Source organism: Erythranthe guttata, chromosome 9 (genome assembly GCF_056151865.1).
Source record: "Erythranthe guttata isolate IM_541 chromosome 9, IM_541, whole genome shotgun sequence".
Classification (NCBI taxonomy): Eukaryota; Viridiplantae; Streptophyta; class Magnoliopsida; order Lamiales; family Phrymaceae; genus Erythranthe; species Erythranthe guttata.
Window position 1 is genome coordinate 12,138,619 of NC_142541.1, and position 21,640 is coordinate 12,160,258.

General features: G+C 35.4%; 2 protein-coding genes across 2 annotated transcripts; one reads left to right on the plus strand and one right to left on the minus strand.

Annotated features, from left to right (window-relative positions):
• Positions 1 to 9,315: 9,315 nt before the first annotated feature.
• ELO3 (radical SAM domain-containing protein / GCN5-related N-acetyltransferase (GNAT) family protein) lies at positions 9,316 to 13,770 on the minus strand. The gene is made up of 8 exons (XM_088822905.1): positions 13,062 to 13,770; positions 12,045 to 12,114; positions 11,781 to 11,953; positions 11,422 to 11,596; positions 10,747 to 10,913; positions 10,440 to 10,659; positions 10,252 to 10,356; positions 9,316 to 9,844 (listed from the first exon to the last, which is right to left on the minus strand). The coding sequence occupies exons 1-8, from the start codon at positions 13,535 to 13,537 to the stop codon at positions 9,533 to 9,535; spliced, it is 1,698 nt and encodes a 565-aa protein (XP_088679031.1). The 5' UTR covers positions 13,538 to 13,770; the 3' UTR covers positions 9,316 to 9,532.
• A 201-nt stretch (positions 13,771 to 13,971) lies between these two features.
• Positions 13,972 to 20,867, plus strand: EMB2423 (telomere length regulation TEL2 family protein). The gene is made up of 13 exons (XM_012999154.2): positions 13,972 to 14,419; positions 14,547 to 14,575; positions 14,732 to 14,834; positions 15,296 to 15,467; positions 16,691 to 16,876; positions 17,234 to 17,394; positions 17,495 to 17,771; positions 17,894 to 18,105; positions 18,333 to 18,431; positions 18,526 to 19,046; positions 19,420 to 20,183; positions 20,271 to 20,469; positions 20,573 to 20,867. Exons 1-13 carry the CDS (start codon positions 14,248 to 14,250, stop codon positions 20,723 to 20,725), a joined length of 3,048 nt encoding a protein of 1,015 aa, XP_012854608.2. The 5' UTR covers positions 13,972 to 14,247; the 3' UTR covers positions 20,726 to 20,867.
• Positions 20,868 to 21,640: the final 773 nt, after the last annotated feature.

Genomic DNA, 21,640 nt, shown 5'->3' on the forward strand with positions numbered 1-21,640 from the left:
GTTACATCTACTTTGTTCAACAGACTGTAGACATTACTGTACATTACTATACATTACTATAGTAACATGTAGTTATATGCGTATATTTGTGTATTTTCAATTTGTATTTTATTGGTTATGAGGTGATTTATAATAAAAATATTGAAATTTGAAAATTTTTGTTGGGTTTTTATGAACTTCTTTTGTATAAGCTAGCCAATATTCGTGTGTGTATACAATTGATCGACAAAAAATATGGGGAAAAAACGAGCATAACTACGAATTACTATAGGTACTATAGTTACATGTACTTATTTTCAGTACAATAAACATATTGTTTCGAAAATTAAAAAAAATTAATTTAAAAAAAAATTAAAAAAAATAAAAATAATATATATATATATATATATATATATATATATATATATATATATATATATATATATATATATATAACAAACAGGTTTATTATTTAAAAAAAGGGGGGAAATAATAAAAAATAAATCAACGAAAATGATAGATGCAGGACCAGAAATGTTGAATGCAGTTTTGGCCGAAAATTGCATATAAGGGTAGTATATCGCTTCTCCAGGGGTATGTCAAATGATGATTTAGGCTTGGGTGTACCCCTAGTTTATTTGGTGGTTATGGATATGTAAAATAACCCATTTTATCTTATGATTTTTTTCTTTTTAATAAACACATATATTGAAAAAGGGCTATTTGACAAACACTACTTGTTGAATTTCGGCTTTATGATAAATTCGTGTTTTTAATTGATATTTGTTATAAACTCAATCAACCCAAAATACTAAAAATGCCTATTTACTGCAACGGAAAACCAGAAAAAAAAAAAACTGATAGTATATACAAATATTGCCCCTGTTGATTTACACCGCAATGGCGCAATCTCCTCCAAAAAAATTACTTACGAATCTCGCTCCCATATAAAACCATATTTATCCTGTCACACGGTCACACCTACTCCTCATGATTCTCACTAATTTCAAACACAAAAATACCACATACATTAAACCGATGTATAATAGAACACATATGTTTTATAATTAAATAAGGCAAATGGCAAAAAGGCCCATCACATGAGACTTAAATGCATTTTAGTCCACAAAAAAAACAGTCTCTCAATTAAGCCCATCTCCATGTCTTTAGTCTAAAATACCCTCAATAATATAATTCTTAACAATTCCACCCATTATGCTCTAACTTCCTTAATATTACACATTGACCCCGGACTTAAACAAATATATCACATTAACCCCCAAAACTTTTTTTTTTTCAAAAAATAATTTTTTTTCTGAAATGTTTTTTTTCCGGCCAGATTCCGGCGTTGACTTTTTTTTTTTTTTTTTTTTGAAATTTTTTTTTTCCTGAATTTTTTTTCCGGTCGGTCAACCACCGTTGACCGCCGATCTCCGGCGTTGACTTTTTTTTTTTTTTTTTTTTTTTGAATTGTTTTTTCTTAGAAAAAAAATATTTTAATTAATATTATTGTCTTGACTACTAAATTACTGTCTCAGACAGTAATATTACTGTTTGGGACAGTAATATTATGAATATTATTTTTCCGAACAGTAATATTATTAATATTATTGTCTAAGACAGTTAAATTATTGTTGGAGACAGTAATTTAACATCCAAGACAGTAATATTAATTAAAACAAATTATTTTGTAAGGAAAAAAATTAAAAAAAAAAACAAAAAAAGTCAATTAACAGTTAAATTATTGTCGGAGACAGTTAAATAACTGCTGGAGACAGTAATTTAGCAACGAATACAGTAATATTAATGAAAAATATTTTTTTTAAGAATAAAAAAGTCAATTAACAGTTAAATTACTGTCTCCGACAGTTAAATAACTGCTGGAGACAGTAATTTAGCAACGAATACAGTAATATTAATTAAAAATATTTTTTTTAAGAATAAAAAAGTAAATTAAGAGTTAAATTACTGTCTCCGACAGTTAAATAACTGCTGGAGACAGTAATTTAGCAACGAATACAGTAATATTAATTAAAAATATTGTTTTTAAGAATAAAAAAGTCAATTAACAGTTAAATTACTGTCTCCGACAGTTAAATAAGTGCTGGAGACAGTAATTTAGCAACGAATACAGTAATATTAATTAAAAATATTTTTTTTAAGAATAAAAAAGTAAATTAAGAGTTAAATTACTGTCTCCGACAGTTAAATAACTGCTGGAGACAGTAATTTAGCAACGAATACAGTAATATTAATTAAAAATATTTTTTTTAAGAATAAAAAAATCAATTAACAGTTAAATTACTGTCTCCGACAGTTAAATAACTGCTGGAGATAGTAATTTAGCAACGAATACAGTAATATTAATTAAAAATATTTTTGAAGAAAAAAAAAAAAACAGTTTTAACAGTTAAATTACAGTCTCAAATAGCTGCCGGAGACAGTAATTTAGCAGCCAAGACAGTAAAATTAATTAAAATATTTTTTTAAGAAAAAACAAAATTATTAAAAAAAAAAAAAAAAAAAAAAAAAAAAAAAGTCAACGCCGGAGACCCGGCGGTCAACGGCCGTTGACCGCCCGGAAAAAAATTTCAGGAAAACGAAAATTCAAAAAAAAAAAAAAAAAAAAAAGTCAACGCCGGAATCTGGCCGGAAAAAAATATTTCAGAAAAAAAATTTATTTTCTGAAAAAAAAAAGTTTTGGGGGTTAATGTGATATATTTGTTTAAATTCGGGGTCAATATGTAATATTTAAGAAGTTAGAGCATAATGGGTGGAATTGATAAGAATTAGGGTTAAAATTGGGGTCAAAATTGAAATTAGGGTTAAAATTGGTTAATTGATGAAATTGGGCTAAATTGGGGTGTAAATCATGAAATTGGAGTTGAATTAGGTTTCAATGAATTGGGGGTAATTTTGGTATATATAAAGGGATTTTCCTTATTTGCAAATAAGTTTGAATGGGGTGGGTTTATTTGAAAAACCAAAATGTTGGATGTCCCTTTTTGAATTAAGTGCCCTTGTCATGGGCCTATTTGCCATTACCCCATTAAATAATACTAAAACAATATATTTGATTATAAAAATCACTCAGGGTGCATTTGGATGGAGGGATTTGGGGGAGGGATTTCAAATCCATAATAACAAATCCCTCGGACTTGTTTGGATTGAGGGATTTGGAGATGGATTTCAAATCTACACCCCTCCTTTTTAGTTGATTTTGGAGCAATAGTGATGAATTTCAAATGACTCCAAAATTGGAGTCATTTCAAATCCATTCCCCAAATCAAATCCCTCCATCCAAATGCACCCTCACATTCCAAACTACGATTAGTAAAATGTGTGTTTAATTAGTAAATCCACAAACACGAAAACTACGATTAGTAAAGCCACGCACCCTTAAAAGTTTCAATAGTCATTCCAATACACTTTGTCGCGCTGTGCTGCTCGGAGTAAGACACTGCTTCTTCGGCATTGGCAGAAGTGTGCCCGGATAAAGCATCATGAAGGTTCCTAATAAAATAATCACGGTAGTCTGACGGCAACGACATAAAAGTACCACCCATCAAAATGAATTCAACCTGCATGTCCATAAAAGTTTGAAACAAGGAACATTATTCAGGTTGCTTAAAATCGGTGCAGAAATTTAAAAAAATGGTTAATCTCGAAAATGCCCATGACAAGGGCACTTAATTAAAAGAGGATATCCAATTTTTTAGTTTTATAAATATTTCCAGCTCATTCAAACTTATTTGCAAATAACGATAACTTTTTTATATAAATCAAAATTACCCCCAATTCATTGAAACCCAATTCAACTCCAATTTCATGATTTACACCCCAATTTAACCAAATTTCACCAATTACCCAATTTCGACGCTAATTTCAACTTTGACCCCAATTTTGACGCGCCAACACCGGAGACCGCCGGTCTCCGGCGTTGACTTCATTTTTTTTTTTTTTTGAAAACTTTTTTTTTCCTGAAATTCTTTTCTGGTAGGTCAACCGCCATTGACCGCTGGGTCTCCGGCATTGACTTTTTTTTATTTATTAAAAAAAATATTTTACTTAATATTATTGTCTTGACTGCTAAGTTACTGTCTCCAGTATTTATTTAACTGTCGGAGACAGTAATTTAACTTTTAATTGAATTATTCTCTTTTTTTCTTAAAATAAATATTTTAATTAATATTACTGTCTTGGCTGCTAAATTAGTGTCTTCAGCAGTTATTTAAATGTCAAAGACAGTAATTTAACTGTTAATTGACTAGTTTCTTTGTTTTTGTTTTCTTAAAAAAATGCTTAAAAAAAATTATTTTAATTAAGATTACTGTCTTGGCTGTCAACAGTAATTTAACTGTCTAAGACAGTAATATTACTGTACTAATAAATTTTATCGTCTTAGCCTGGCAACAGTAATTTAACTGTCTAAGACAGTAATATTATTGTATTAATAAATTTTATCGTCTTAGCCTGGATTTTTTGTTGTCTTCGACTGTAATATTACTGTCTCCGACCGTATTATTACTGTCTCATGCAATAATATTACTGTTTGGGACACACTACCAAAAAAAAGGGCTTTTATGACGGACAATTCAGTCACGAAATTGAAGAAAATCTGTCAAAGCCCTTTTGTCACAACTTTGTGACCGAATTGTTCTGTCAGAAAAAACCCTCGTCACAAAACACATTTGGGACTGATTTTTCTTGTTCGTCACAATGTTTATGACAGATACGTCTATCGCAATTAATTTAATTTCGTCACAAATACGTAATCTAGGGTCTCCAAGTATTGTGACGGATTTCGTCACAAACCTTTTTATTGGTCATTAATGTGTCACAAATTACCGAGAATTTACATCACTCGTCCGTGACAGATGTCGTCATAAAACATGTCCGTCACAAATAATCCATCCCTAACATCGGTCACAAATAATTCATTCAAACCTCCGTCACAAAATTCCATCACAAGTATCCCATCACAAATCTGTTACAAATATTTAATTATCTTTCGGTCACAATTCCATCACTGGTTGTCGATTCAGGAAGTTTCGCTATTCGCTATTCGCTATTCAAAGCTATTTTAGTTTTTTTATACCTGTTTGCATTAAAATTGAAGGAAGCCACCTAATTTATCAATTCGACACAAGTTAAAAAAGCTATTTCTTCTATAACTATGTTGGAGATCAATATCCTTCTCATTTACGTGCTCGAGCTTGTTGATGCAGAAAGCTGGTTTCGATCAGACCGCCGCTGCATTGAGCCCTCAAATTTGAACTCGAACAAAATTTACACGAGACCATGTGATCAAAGAAATTTATTTAACAATCAGTAAATTCCAGTGTGCAGATATCATGATATTATGAAAAAAGAATTTATAATTATTCCCTTATACTTATTGATGTGTACTCCATCACAATAGGAAAAAAAAAATTACTCTTGTCTTCCACAGTTATGCATGAGCTATGTAGAGTTTGTGATGATTCTTGATGCTATTGGCATTTGAAAAACAAGAAATGCATCTTGCATCAATATTATTCCATTCAGATGTGAATATACTACCATATAGCATAAACTTATCTCCACGGGAAACATAAGATAGGCCACAGGGAAATGGGTGCTTTTTATGATAGGGCATTGATAGCTCAAGATCATTAGAAGAGAGAAACCCGAAACCCGAAACCCGAAAACCCGAAAACCCGAAAAGATGGAAAAAATCCTAGACTGCTAAAGCACAATTCCTTAGAGTTAATTAGACCTTGAAAACACTATTAAAAAAATAAAAGTAGTGCGACCTCTAACAACCACAGAAGATAAAAAGACGTTAATCTCAAACAATAATTGTTTATATATTGTCTGGCCTAACTGCAGATATGGGGAATTAGTTATAACATTTCAATATAAATTTGTATTCAAAACTCAGAATTCATGTAGACACAGATATGCACTTAAATTGCCGCTAGAAGAAATTAGATAATACCCTACCCTATAAGTACCTAAAATCACTGATGCCGTTGTTGCAATTGATGGTAGCAACCACCGATGCTAGTAGGGGGGGCGTGGGGGTCAAATGTCAAAAACCCGGTCAATGACCGGGGTGGCCGAATCTGGGTGGAGTAGGCCGTGGGTTGTCGAAATTTGACGGATCTGGCCGTCGATTGCCGGAATCCGACGGGTTTGATCGTGGATTGCCGAACAGATGTGTGGCTGAATATGGATGAAGAAAAAAGGTGGAAAAGAAGAAAAAAAATTAGAAAAGGAAGAGATAGAGAGAGGGAAGAAGAAAAAAAATAGAAGAAACAATTAATTGTGAGTAAAAGAGAGGGATGGGTGCTGAATTTCTTGAGAAAGAAACAGAGATAAAGATGATGGGAAGGCGGCGGCCGCAATGTAGACACGGCCACGGGCCGGTTTTGGGCCCGGAACCGGCCCGTTGACCGAGTGAACCGGCCCGTCCTACCCTGGACGGGCCCGGTTCTGAGAAATGGTGAACCGTGAACCGCCGGGCCGGTCCGGCGGTTCACCCAGATTTTTTTTTAAAAAAAAAAAATTCAAAAAAATTCAAAAAAAAAAGCAAATAACGGCTAGTGAACCGGCCGTTATTTACTTTTTTTTGAATACCCCCAATTTATTCTATAAATACCCTCACACCCCAATTTTGTTTTTTTTTTTAATTCCCCCCCACACACAATTTTTCCGATAAATACCCTCACACTCCAATTTTTCCTATAATTTACTTATTCATCAAATATTTCAAACTTGTGCTTCTAAATTGACTTTCCATTTATTTACTTTTTCCTTTTTCTATTTAAAAGTGGGTTAATAGCATTTCGCCACCTGGACTTTGCCCGTTTTTGCATTTTGCCACCTTAACTAAAAAAAGTTGCAAGTGCCCACCCAAACTCAGTTTTTTGACGCACATAACCACCTAAGGGGAATATTCCGGCGAATATTCTCATTTTTCAACGCACGCGCGATGCACATGCGGAAGTACAAGGGTTTTTATGTCTTTTCACCTGAAAATATCATAAGGGGGTGAAATTGAAAGTACCAGGGACTCAATTGAACTTAATTTGAAACTTTCACAAATTTGAAATTAATTGAAGCTTTGTGGCTTCATCTTCCATGGGATAACATCATTTTCGACTATTAGTCAGCAAGAGGCCATCAAATCTTGCAATAGATGTCGGAGCAATCTGCCATGCAACTCTGTCAAACAAATATTGTAAAAAGTGTAAAACAATAATTTAAAATATATATATATATATATATATATATTACAGAAAAAAAAAATATTAAGAGGGAGAGTCCTATTGCTGCTGCAGTGCCGTGTTGAAGGAGATGTTATGAACATAAAACAATATATATATTTATATATATATATATATTCCGTAATCTTGTATAAATAAACCAAATAAACCAGAGAGAAAGATTAAAAGAGAGAGAAGAACGAGAGAGAGATCAAAAGATCGAGAAGAGAGAGAACGGGAGAGAAAGAGAGAGAGAAGAAAAAAGAGAAGAACGAGAGAGAGAAGAGAGGAAAAGAACGAGAGAGAGAGAGAAGAATGAGGATTGCTCCAGGATATCGCTTCTTACCCTCGGACGAAGAGCTGATTAATTGCTACCTGTTGAAAGAATCAATGGGGATTCAACTGCCATGGAATCCGATGTCGAAAAAAGATATTTACGGCCAAAAAGATCCATGGGAAGTTTTTCAAGACGTTCATTGGGACGATTTTCATTCCGAAAACAAATTCAAGCACGTCACGTACGTTCTTACCAAGTTATTACGTCTTAACGGTAAGACTCGTATCGCGAGAAGAACAAAATCGGGTACATGGAAGGGACAAACTAGCGGCAAAGAGATTTACGATGAGTCATCGGGAAATTTAATCGGCTTGTCCAAGATGTTCACTTTTTACAAGAATAAACCTAAAGGCGGGAGCGGCGAAGAAGAAGAAGAACACGGTCACTGGATTATGCACGAGTTTTCATTGGCCGGGGTTAGTTTGAATTTTGAGTTGAAGTTTAAAGATTACGCCATTTGTAGAATCACTAGGACCTTTTCAAAGGAAAACAAAAAGGAAAAGACGAAGAAGCAACCGGAAATTATTGTTCCACAAGAACTAAACCCTACTTTAGACGAAGAAGACCAATTACTTGCGGATGAACTCCAACAAGCTATGTATTCAGACGAACAAATTATTGTTCCACAAGAACAAAACCCTATTACAGACGAAGACGACCAATTACTTGAGGATGAAATCGAACGAGCTGTGTATTCAGACGAAGACCGATTACTAGGAATGCCGAACATTGGCAAGAAAAGATTAGCAGAAGACGAAGGAATCGAAGAAGATCGTGATGCGTTTTCCAAGATGCAGAAGATTGATTTGGATAATATAGAGTACGATTTCGATATCGATTTGGATAATATAGAGTACGATTTCGATATCGATATCGATGACATTACGTTGAAAGATTTCGGATTGAGTTAGGAGAAATTAGTTCTAGTCCTTAATTTTCGATTCGGATCAATTATTGAATGCAGCTTCATATTTATTTTCGACCATTATTTCCGGTCTCTATTGTAAGCAATTATGTTTGAAATTAATCCAGAATTTGTTTTTCTCTTGATCGCATCTGTTTTATTGTTTAATTTCTAGTATATATATATATATATATATATATATATATATATATATATATATATATTGAAACTACCAATAATTTCTGAAAAATAAGGGAATGAGTGAATATGTAATTATGGCAAACATATTAGGGTGAAATCACTATCATGTGCCATGCACGTGTGTGTGTGTGTTTTCGATCCAAGTTAATTAAAAAAGTAAATGTCATGACAAAATCGACAGGAAAATAGCCACTATGAGCACCAGCATTGTAACTCTAAATTAGGCAGTAACAAAAATCGAATTGATGAGTGTTTTTGTTAGGGCCAAGGCTTCGACTTTGGGGATTTGATGCCAGAGGGGAATGAGTTGAGTGGGGCGGGCATTTGGTAATTTCTAGAGCTTGACAAAATACTAACAGTGCTCCTGTTGAAAGCCGTAAACTAAAGTCGGGGCCACATTCGAACAATTTTACAAATTCAAGGGTAAATCGATATGATCGAGTAGAACATGGTAAAGTGATCCCACCGCACAGCACAATGTTGAAAAATAACATCTAGCCAAAGCAAAATTCATGAAATAATTATATGTTCATTTCATATATAAATCTAAATATATTCATCCAGCAATTCGATTAGAGCGCTAAACAAAACCAAAGTAGCGCATCGATAGATATATAGATAGATAGCTTACAAATAGATGCACAAATAAAAAATCTCAAAACTCGATATTATCAAAACCATTCTTTCACATACTGTTACACATAATCGACAAGAAGCAAAAGCTACCATTTGCACAAAGGCAAACACACGCGAGGCATAACTCACGAGGGCTCCTAGGTAAGACAACAACATAAATAGGAAGACGCACTTAGTTCCAATTCCAAAACCAGTTTGTCTTTTTTTTTTTTTTTTGCGTTTTTCTCATTTGAGGTATTTGACCATGTAAGGACCTTCGAGCTCGTAACCCAACTTTCTATAGTAATGCCTTGTTCCTACACCAGAAATAACACCTATCTTTGTCGACCTGTGCTCTCGAAGAGCAATCCGCTCTGCTTCTTCCATTAATAGTGTACCGTAACCTTGGTGCTGCAGTTTATCAGCTTCTCTTCCATGAACAGGAACTGCAGTCCCGTAAACGTGTAATTCACGAACAATGGAACACTTTCCAACGAGCTCTGGGCATGTTACATTCTTTCCACATTTCCGCAAACGCAGTAATCCAACAAGTATGTCCTGTAAACGAAGTAGCGCATATAAAAAATATAATCAATGCAATCTCTTATAAACAGAGGTCAAGTCTAATATGCCACCCCATTGAATGATTTTAAAACCGGTCCAAGCTGGTTTAACGAGTATTTTACGATGGCAGTAAATAAAATTCAAGAGCACTTGAGAGAAATATCAATCTTTTAGCCAATACACTTCCTCCAAAGTCATCCACATACAGCTTCATTAAACAATAGAAAAACTCGTTGTAAACAACTTTTGATTTGTTTCGGAGCTGTATTATCGAAATGGATTTGCACAGAATAATTATGTATTTATCTGGATGAGTTTTAATCCGCGTTCTCTTTTACTACATCAGTGCAAAAGGCAGAGGTAATAAGTGGAGGAAGAAACAAATATGTAAAATAACACACCTGGTGTGTGTCTTCATACGAAAGAAACGTTTCCCAGCCCTCATTTGCAGTGTAATCGCGGCGAACAAGCTGAACTTGTTCTGGCTTTATATTGTGGTGGATGTCCTGATTTTGTTAAGTAGAATATGAATTCGCTGCATTGATAAATCAAAACATCCCTAAATGGAAAGAAATCATGTTTCACTTGCCTGAATACCAGCTTCTCGTGTCCGAACATCTCTACATTTCAAGCCCAAGTCATCCATCCTAGCCAAAGCTAGCTCCCGTAGATTCCCTTTCTCAACGCCAGAAGTAACTAGAGGCATAGGAATATCTCGCTGGACTCGATACACACGAGTCCATGGAGGAACCATAGATAGAATTCGAGCTACAATGTCTACAAGCTGTTCGGGTGGATAATTTCTATACCTGCACGTATGATTATAACATGTAATCTAAAAAAAAAAAAAATTAAAACAGACCATGTTCTAAAATGTAAATCTGAATTTTGTATACCTGCCAGTTTTCCAAAGTTCATAAAGTCCAGTTCCACGAATCACTAGAGTTGGATAAATTTTGAGGCCATCAGCTCTAAAGCAAGGGCTCTCAAAGAACTCCTTAAAACTTTCCATATCTCTCTCGACCCCAACATTAGGAAGATCAGGCATCATATGAGCAACTACCTGTAACAAAATGTGTGAATTAAGAGGCACGGGGAAAATTTAAAAAATGACTTCTAATGTCAGAATCATTAACATTTCCGGAGGAAAGAGGTCTTGAAGTAATGGGAATCCGTCGCATTTTACCGTTGCAGTGCAAATGAAGCGCAGTTAGGCATGGAATGAACTAATAATCATGCAATCGGCTCGATCATCATATTTAATCATTGAATAGCATATTGTTACCTTCATTCATTAGTAAAATATCACAAAACAGGTTCATTTATTACAAAGGAGGGGCTAGCACCTAATCCATTTGATAAACTTGGGTGTATATCCATTTATTACGAAAGACGGCTATATATTTTATTTAAGGTCAGGCAAATTCAGATCTTTCCTTTGTACTTGGGTGTATTTGGTGAGTAAAACAGGGATTTTGTAGCAGAAAATGGGCTTGCATTAAAATTACTGACCAAAAGTTGAATAAAATAGTAAATAAAAATAATATTTAGAGAAGAATATAGAGAAACACCTTAAAACCCGCATCTTTTGCCAAGGAAAAGCAATCAGCAACAGCTGCTACAGTGTGACCCCTATTGGTATCACGAGCAACATCCTCATATGTACTCTGTACTCCAATTTCCAGTCTCGTACAACCATAGGAAAGCATCTGCCTCAAATGTGGGCCCAGGCAGTAGTCTGGCCGCCTAATATTTCATTTATAAAGATTACACAGTCAACAGTATATTACATGTATTGAAATATAGCAGTCTTTTTAGGAGTTCAAGAATCACGGGTCAACATTTTCCCCCAATCAGCAATTCTGACCCAGTAAGCAAATGCAAAAAAAATATTCTTGCACGTAGAAACAGAGAATGATTTGCAACTTACGTTTCAATCGTCATTCCAATACACTTTGTCGCGCTGTGCTCGGAGTAAGACACTGCTTCTTCGACATTGGCAGAAGTGTGCCCTGATAAAGCATCATGAAGATTCCTAATAAAATAATCACGGTAGTCCGACGGCAACGACATAAAAGTACCACCCATCAAAATGAATTCAACCTGCATGCCCATAAAAGTTTGACATAAGGAACATTATTCAGGTTGGTTAAAATGGTGCAGAAATTTTCAGTCTGTGGTAAGAGAAGCAAACCTTATCGACACTATGACCCAACCTCTTAAGCTGGTCAATCCTGCCTCTCGCCTGGACATAAGGGTTGTATCTAAAACACAAGCAACGACGAAAAATAAGATTTCGTTGATATAGATCTGAAAATTTAACAGAATACAAGATAAAAGCCCGATCGAACGAAGAAGGGATCGAAAGAATTAACAAGTATCTTTAAAGGTCATTACTATAGCAGAACTTATTCCTTATACGAGATTGATCCTTTAATTAACTTCATAGCATTTATTCACCTAAAATCTCCAACTACCCTGCTCGTATTTACACTGAAAACCCAAATCAATTTCGCCAGATGACAAAAGACTAAGGCCTCGTTTGGTTGCCAAGATAAGATTACCCAAGATAAGATTAAATAATCTAACGAAACACAATTATATAATTGAACCTGCGATGATCCAATAAAAAAACATGCCTAGAAAGTAAGATAAGACACGATAACATAATATTTGCGGGTCGACACGACAAGTTATTGGAGATACCAAACAATCAAATAAAGTCTAATTATTTAGTAAATCATGGCTGCTAATCTACTCAACAAAACGAGGCCTTAAGTCTAATTATGCCTTGTTTGGTTGCCAAGATAAGATCAACCAAGATAAGGCTAAATAATCTAATAAAACTCAATTGCATTACTGGACCTTGAAAGATCCAATAAAAAACATGCCTAGAAGGCGAGATAAGTCATGATAACATAATATTTGCCGGTCGACCCGACGAGTTATAGGGGATACCGAACATCAAACAAAACCCAACTATTTAGTTAATAATGGCTAATCTCCCCAACCAAACGAGACCTAAATGTGTAGTGATAACTCAGTCTTCATCTATAATTTAAAAAGTAACACAAATTACAAAATTGACTAGTGCTGTCTAAAATCGATCTTAAAATCGACAGTTTCACCACATTCAAACTAAACAAAATGAGTAATAACAAAATAAGCATCCTCAGGAGAAGTAAAGCAAAATTGACGAGAATTTACATACCTAGCCCTAATAGCTCTCATGCTAGTAGGTTCATATCCAGTATAACTCTGCGTGCTGTACTCGAAATCGGAATCGGGGCCACCGGGGCAATACACGCATATATTCCCCGTGGTGGCAATGTGCGGGCAGCGGTGGGGCTTCGACATAACGGCGACCACGGCAATCCCGGAGGCGGTTCGGACGGGTTTGGCTCGGAGTTTGGGAAGTAGGGCTTCCTTCTCGGATTCGGGGAGGGCGGCGATCATCTCGACGAGCTTCGGCGCCTTCGAGAGTCCGTACTTCCGGCACGCCGCGGATTTTAAGGCGTTTAGGTCGACGTCGAGACCTTTGCGCGACAAATCGACCATTGTGGAGACTATTTCGGCGATTGCTTTGACTCTGGCTTCTTCTTCGGATAGTCCGTGCGCGACGACTCCGCCGCGGCCCGGCCGCGGGAGCTTCCGTGTTTCGGGCATGGCAACCGCCGCCGCCGCCATGGTTTGAGGTTCAGAAGGTTTTTTTTGTTTTGGTTGTACAGGCGGTGGTGAATGTGTTGTGTGAAAACAAATGTTATTTTGCAATTACTAAATTTATTTATTATTCTCTCAAAAAAAAATTATTTATTATAATATAGTAAAATAAAATTAAATATAATAAGGATAGTTGATTAAATTATATTTATTATTATTTACTATCAAAATTTATCTTATTTTTTATCAAAGAAAATCCTCTACGACTTTAAAATTTAATTACTTAATTAAATTAGATTTTATTATATTTTCATATATTCAAATCATCTCTAATATTTGTTAACCTTTTTTTTTTATTTTGTATGAATATATGTTTTTTCTTAGAATTTAATATACATCAAGTTTAATTTTGTGATTTTTTTTTTCTAATTAAGTAATTATAGGTCAATTATTTTTTATTCATAATTCATTAAAAAAAAAATTATTCACCACACGGATGTTTATAATTCAAAAATTAATATTTATTCAAACATTCAGAATTAAACAAAAAAAATAGATATTGATTTGACAATCGCAGCGCTAATCTCTGCATTTCAAGTTCTCTCCAATTTACAAGCCACACCACCCGCGCCACTCCGTCCTCCGCCGCTGCTGGTGGCAGAGGAAACTGAAAATCAAACCCTACAAGTAGTTAAATTCTAGCAGTCAGCCGTATTTGCTCACTTTTTAAAACCTCCATGGAAAATGAATCGCCGGAGATGAGAAGGAGAGAACTGGAGAGAATAGTACTGGAGAAAGTCGGACACGTCATCTCCGCCGTCGATGATGCAAAGCACGTGGACCAAGTTAATGTAGCTCTTTACTCTCTCGCCGTCTGCCTTTTCCCCCTTCACCCCACTCATATTTCAGGTTCCCCAATTTTTTTTATTTTTTTTTTGAACAATGAAATTAGCTTAATTTTTCCGAACAATAAAGTATATATACTAAAATTTCTGAGAACTAATTATTTTGTTTTGTTTTGTTATGGGAAATGTAGGTAGCCTTGACGAGAAATATCGAGAGGAGGTATGCGTTATGTGTATATGTAACGTGGTTTTAGCCGTAGGATCATATTATATTATCGAATAAAAGTCGAGTGAGGCATGGAGAAAAAAATGATTTGATTTTGTTGAATTTAATGGCCTGCAATTACATCTTATTTTATTTTTCGTTTTTGGGTAGTTATGTTCTTTGGAGGTTCCGAATGAAGACGAGAAAACTCAATGGTGGAGTGTTTTCTACAGAGGATCACCGTTCCGTGCGTTTGCAAGAGTTCTTTTATATGGTAAATTTTGCTCTGCCCTAATATACGATTTTTATAGGTCCATTTTTATTGGCATTACTGTTTGAATTATGCTTCGAATTGGTAGTGTATTTGAATTATATGTTGCCGTTGCAAAGTGATAACTCGATTTAGGTCTGGAATATTCCTCTATTGTATTTTGTCATGTCTGTGCTTTTAGAAAAAAACTATAATATCACTGCTTACATCGATGATTTGAAGTAGTTAATTGATGTAACAGTGTCGGTTTTCTGCAACTTAGAAAAATGCTGCGTATTTTATTTGGAAATATGGATTCTTGCACGGTTATCGAGATAAAATGCTATGCTGCTTGTAAAGATGCCAGACAATTGAAATTGTTACTTTGGTCGTAGAGTCTGTTCATTTAATGCTGGAGGATTATAATACGGCTCTCTTTTTTGCTTTTTTTTTTCTCTCAAAAAAGATATTGTGGTGATGTGCAGATGTTGCTTCCAATTGGCTAGCCTGCTTTACAGCTTCTGTGAGGAAACATGTATATGATGTGTTCTTCTTAAATGGTTGTGCTTCTGAGGTTGTTCAAGCAGTGGTTCCTTGTCTACAATTTAATGGGAGTGGCGGTCACGACTCAAGTGCTGTGTGCTTGAATGCTGAGAGGTAATATTTAAATAAATATTTGGTTTCATTTCGAGTGTTCTGGATGAAATGGTATAGGGAATAGTGTTTTTAGAAAATTTGATATATGTTCGACTTTATCCCAGGCGGTTTTTTCGATTGTGATGATTAGGATGCTTTTGGAGTGTAATGGTTAAAATGCTTTTGGAGAAAAAAAATTGTTTTGGAGGGAAATGTACAGGAGAATGTGATATATGGTTTAATTTGGGACAGTGAAAAGGTGAATGTAGATAACAACAAATATTGGAATAAATATTTATCGCTGTCACCTCTATCTACGTTACGTTTATATCTATCAGTCATCCTTTTCATGCCATGCTATATTTATTACACATATTTGCACAACACCTCATAGATAGCTCTCTAATTTGGTTGAGTGTCATGATAATGAATCTCATTTAGATTTTTTGCTCTCTTTCCATCTACCCCACTTGTGAATCCACAATGTCAATAACACTGTAAAGATCTCTATTGTTGTTCTAAAAGTAACCCGTATGATCCTCTTTGACTAGTGTTAATCTCAGTACTGATGTTGTTTTTTATTGTTTGTAGAAGTATGGAGAATTTGTTAGGTAAAAAGTTGTGAAGGGTAAGTATTCAGGATTTATGGTTCTTATACTGTATATGGTTGGTTTATACATGTATATATATATTTAATAAATATATATTATATCAATTACTACATATCAGGGTTCAACCTTGTCACGAGTCCTCCCTGGATATATATCTTGGAGGGATTCAGTTAGAAAGAGATGAGTGAACCCTGATCCCTAACTGCAATTCTGATTTCGGACTTGAGTTGAGACCATGCGCTTCTATCTTATCAGACTTGGCTTTGATTTCTGTGTTGTCAGCCGTTTCATTTTACTTATTGAAGTATGATTTGCATCATGTAATTCATGAGGCTTAGAATATTTCTGTGCTTTTTTGTTATAATAAACCTTTTCAGATACACATTTTGGGGAGTTTAATTTGTGAAATTGCTTACATGTTTGCTGGAGAATTTATTTTGCTTCTTACTGTAGTTGCAGTGCATCAATGGTCACTAAAAGCATGCGGTTTTTTTAATGCCTTACTGGTTGTGTATGCTTAATCTCTGTATGAATTAATGGCATTTATATTTAATAATTGTGCTTGACGTGTGTCTCAGTGACACAACATTCCTCGGTCATTTGATCCCTTCTATCTTACTCGATCTTTTATAGATTACTTGTGCTTTGCCTGCTGGAGAATGACCTTGTGATTCAGATGACAAGAGAATTTGCTGGTGGTTACCAATTTGAAGATCTTAGCCGTGAACAACAGAAGCAGGCTATTTCTGGGGTCTCACAGCTTATTACATCTATCCCAGACAAAGCAAGAAGGGGATCTCCACCTTCACTTTCCGCACAGTATCCTCATCCCAAACTTTTACATACTTTTTTGTGTGATTTATTTATATGTCACAGTGATATGTGTACCTTGCTTTGCATATGTTCCATGATAATGGGGCAGATTCTAACAGTTAGGTTCTGTAGTTGAATTTGTTGAATAAATCACATTAATCTGTTTTACCTTCTGCTATAACTAAAACTGAAGCTTGTTTAAGATATTTGATTTAACTGCATGCAATCAACAAGTCGTGGAATTGTTTCTTTTTCTTTTACATGCAACCCCTTTTTTACGTTTTTGGTGTTGGGACGTCAATCTAAATTCAGTATTTGCAATTACCTTTGTGGACTGTTTTATTCTTTACTCGACCGCTCCAGTTTGTTCTTCAAAAGACTTGCAACCCAACTTCTACGTGGAGCAGAGGAATGGGATTTGAAGTTGGTTGATAAGTCAGCTGGTGCAAATGAAATCCATATGGATGGCACTATTCTTTTTGTTGGACAAGTGTTTTCCCGAATTTGTCGGCGAGGGTCTGCTGGTATTTTTATATTCCTAAGCCTGAAGCTCAAATTTCTTGGAATCTGCATATCTTGACTTGTACAAAGTAGCATAAAACTCTAGTTTTTACGCATTGGCAGATGTGCTGTTGAGTGAAGTGATTCAGCAGATCCTTGGGCATGTTAGAAGTGTCTTATCATCAACCTCTGGTCTAGCCATCAGTGAAACATTCGAGTCAAAACCTGGTTCCCGTTTCTGGTTGAAGATCATGGAGGCAGTGAATGATTCCCATTCTGTTGAAAGAATAGCTGAAGAACTATTGCATCAGCTAGCTGCTCAAAATGTTAATGATGTTGAGGGGTACTGGATTTTATGGATGCTTTTCGGTCGGATCTATAAGCGCCAAACTTCAATCAGGTATATAAATATTCATGCGCACTCCACTTTTTTTTTTTAATCAATGATTGGTATTTTTTTATTTTTTTCGTTTTGGCTCATTACGTATTTTGCTGTAATACTTCTACCTTTCTATCTTCCAGGTTCACTTTTGTGGAAAAGTTTTTACTCTGGAAAGTATTTCCTACCAGTTGCTTAAGATGGATTATTCACTTTGCTGTGCTTGAATGCGCCCCTGATAGTGCTTCGTTAAAATCTTATAACGCTGATGGTCTGTCAGACACTGTGAACCGCCTTGTTGTAGCATGGTCTAGAAAAGAGTTTGTGCAATCATCTCCAACTGAGCAGCAAGCTTGTATCCTTTTTTTTTTTAATATCAATTTTCAGCAATGCTAACGACGATTTTAGGAGTCAATGTTGAACAGAGAAATGTATCTAGCTTACTCTTGATGCTTTTACTTGGATGACAACAAATCCTGTATGAATATTATCTACGTGAAAACATCCTATTTATTCTGTCATTTTTGTTGTTTTACTGTTGTTATTCCTTTTTCTCTCGTAAAACCTTAACACAGGATTCAGATGTAACTGCTGCTTTAGGACTTTGCCTGGAGAAGATGTCTAAGAAAGATCTAGATGCAACGAAGGATGCTCTGCACTCGATTCTTCAGGGAATTAGTTGTAGGATATGGTTCCTTTTCTCTCTTATTTAAAAATCTTGTTAATTGTTTATTTGAAGTGAGTACTCATACTAAAATATTTAAACTGTTGGCAGGTAGGTTGGAGAGCCCTATATATTTGATCCGAAGAATGGCGAGCACTATTGCTTTGGTATTTTCCAGGATTATAGACCCTCAAAATCCTCTATATCTCGATGATAGTTGTCAAGAAGAAACCATTGACTGGAACTTTGGGTTTGGAAACCGCAGAGAAGTGCCTGTAACGAAAGCACTTGACAATGAAAAGACTGACGAGAAAGATCGCCCGTCTACCATAGAATCAGGAAAAGAAATTAAAAGGAGGGAAAATAATGGTGTTGGTAAAATCTCAAAAGCTGGAAAAAAGGAGACCGCGTTCAATTTTATTGACCCGGATGAGGTTATTGATCCGGCAACACTAAATATTGAATCCACCATTGATGAAGATGAGAGTGATGGGAGTGAGGATTCCGAGACTTCAAGCAACTCGTCGTTGCAACCATATGACTTGACAGATGATGATGCAGATCTGAAAAGAAAATTCTCACAGTTAGTTGATGTGGTTGGAGCACTTAGAAAACCGGACGATGTTGAGGGTGTAAGTTCAAGACTATTCACTAAACTTCTTCATGCCATTTTTTTTATAATATACATCTCTCTGCTGTTTATGACCACATCGATAAAGTTATACTGATGGATGTGATATGAAATATTTGTCGAAAGTATGTAGCAGCCATAGGTTAATTAACTACCTTTGTGAAGTGTCTGGTACAACTTTTTGCTGTGTTACGACTACGATTTTTTCCGTTAGTAAAATTCTCCCACTGACAAAACTCCCAAGAGTTGGTTAATTATTTGCAAAAGTCACATGGTATTATTACGATTTTCATGTTTTAGTATGAATGGGACTAAGATGCTTAAGTTGTTCTAAAGAGTATTGATTAAACTTTGAGACCTTCCCGAATTTTCAGGTTGAGAAGGCCCTTGATGTTGCTGAGAAACTTATTCGGGCATCACCAGACGAGCTTAAATACATAGCAGGTGATCTAGCTAAAGCTCTCGTACAGGTTCGTTGCTCTGATGCCACTGTCGAAGGAGAAGAAGAATCAGCGGAAGAAAAACGAGAAAAGGCGCTCGTGGCATTACTTGTCACATCCCCTATTGAATCTCTCGATAGCTTGAACAAACTTCTTTATTCACCCAACGTAGACATGAGTCAGAGGGTAATGGTTCTGGACGTAATGATCGATTCAGCTAAAGAGCTTGCAAGTGCTAGAGTATTAAAATCAGAACACCGATCGACGCCCCTTGTATCATCCATTTCCGACGAACCGTGGTTTGTGCCAAGAAATATTGGGCCTATAGGAGCAGGGTCCTGGAAGGAAATCTCTTCGACAGAAACTCCGTTGAACTGGTCTTATTCGTATGAGAGAGAATTACCGTCCAAATCAGGTAAGATAAAGAGGGGAAAGACGCGTCGATGGAGCACTCGATCGGCAATGCAGGGCATTCAGATAGAACGGTCTCAAAATAACTTTCCTCAATATGCAGCGGCTTTTATGCTTCCAGCTATGCAAGGATATGATAAAAAGAGACACGGTGTTGATTTACTGGGAAGGGATTTTGTTGTACTGGGAAAACTTATTTATATGCTCGGTATTTGTATGAAATGTGCGGCTATGCATCCGGAAGCTTCTGTTTTGGCATCCCCTCTTTTGGATATGTTAAGATCCAGGTATAGAAACGATTTAATTTTTCTACGTTTGAGTTTGTATATATAGAGGATGAATTAGAGCATGGTTTTGTTTGCCATATTGTGCAGGGAGATATTTCAGCATGCAGAAGCATATGTGAGAAGGTCTGTCCTTTTTGCAGCCTCGTGTGTTTTGATGGCACTTCATCCCTCGTATGTTGCATCTGCAGTGGTCGAAGGGAATATTGGAATCTCTGAGGGGCTCGAGTGGGTCCGCACCTGGGCACTGCGGGTGGCTGAGTCGGATACAGACAGCGAATGTAACACGGTAAGCAAGAAAGTATTAGTTTCCATCGTTTATTTGAGAATTGTGCGATTATTCTCTGAGTTTATGCACTAATTATCATGTTTTTACGTTTGACAATATCCAGCTGGCGATGGCATGTCTCCAACTACATGCGGAGATGGCTCTTCAAGCATCTCGGGCGCTTGAATCCTCGTCAACAACTAATGCAAAGAGCATTAATCTGTTCCCAAATGTTTCGAAGAATAGACCAATAAAGATTTCCTACTTAAATTCCTAGATCTCGGGTATTTTCTTTTATGTATATATTCATCCATACTCTAGCCCTTGTCCTTTTATCGTGTACTCTCTTGACTATAGCTGGTTTATTTATCAATGGACAGTTCACGATATATATATGTATTTGACTCGTTTAAATTTCACATCGGTTTGGTCTAAATAACTTGAGATGGAGAAATGATAAATCTCGAACAGAATTTTGAATTCATAATAGCAAATCGAGTCAACTTTGCTTACAAATTTATAATAGCAAATCGAGTCAATTCATTTGCACTTGATTGATAAATTGGACATGCGAATTTTAAATACTTCGTTCTCGTTTGAAATCTATGCTCAGTTCCTTCTCATTTCTTCTCAAAATCCAACTTTTGAATTTTGATTCAAAAGTGTTCTTTTTTTTTTCTTTTCTAAATCAAATCATATTGCAAATGCAAAAAAAGATACGTGAGGCAAAAGTTCAAACTGAACTTAATGCCAGAAATACATTGAAAACCACATAACCAAGTCACTAAAACAAACATAAGGCCATAAAAACAAATATCAAAACAGAGTCCTTAAAAAGCATACTCGATAAACAGATCATTAACGGATATCACACATAACTACTAAACATAACATAGTCCATCATAAAGTTTTGATAATACCTATTTTTAAAAGCACACTAAATAATCGAACACATCAAAATATGAAACATAAGATCACCAACCATCAAATGTTGATCAAAACATAGTTCAACTATACACAATCACCGTTACAAAGGCATACTCGATTTAAAATAAATAAACATCAACTACAAGCTCAAGACAGTAATTTCATGAAGAGAAGAAGCTTTATTAAAAGCCGACTTATCATACGCAATTGCACACACACAGCTTAAAACCATGTCAAAGTAAGTTGGCAAATAATCTATGATTGC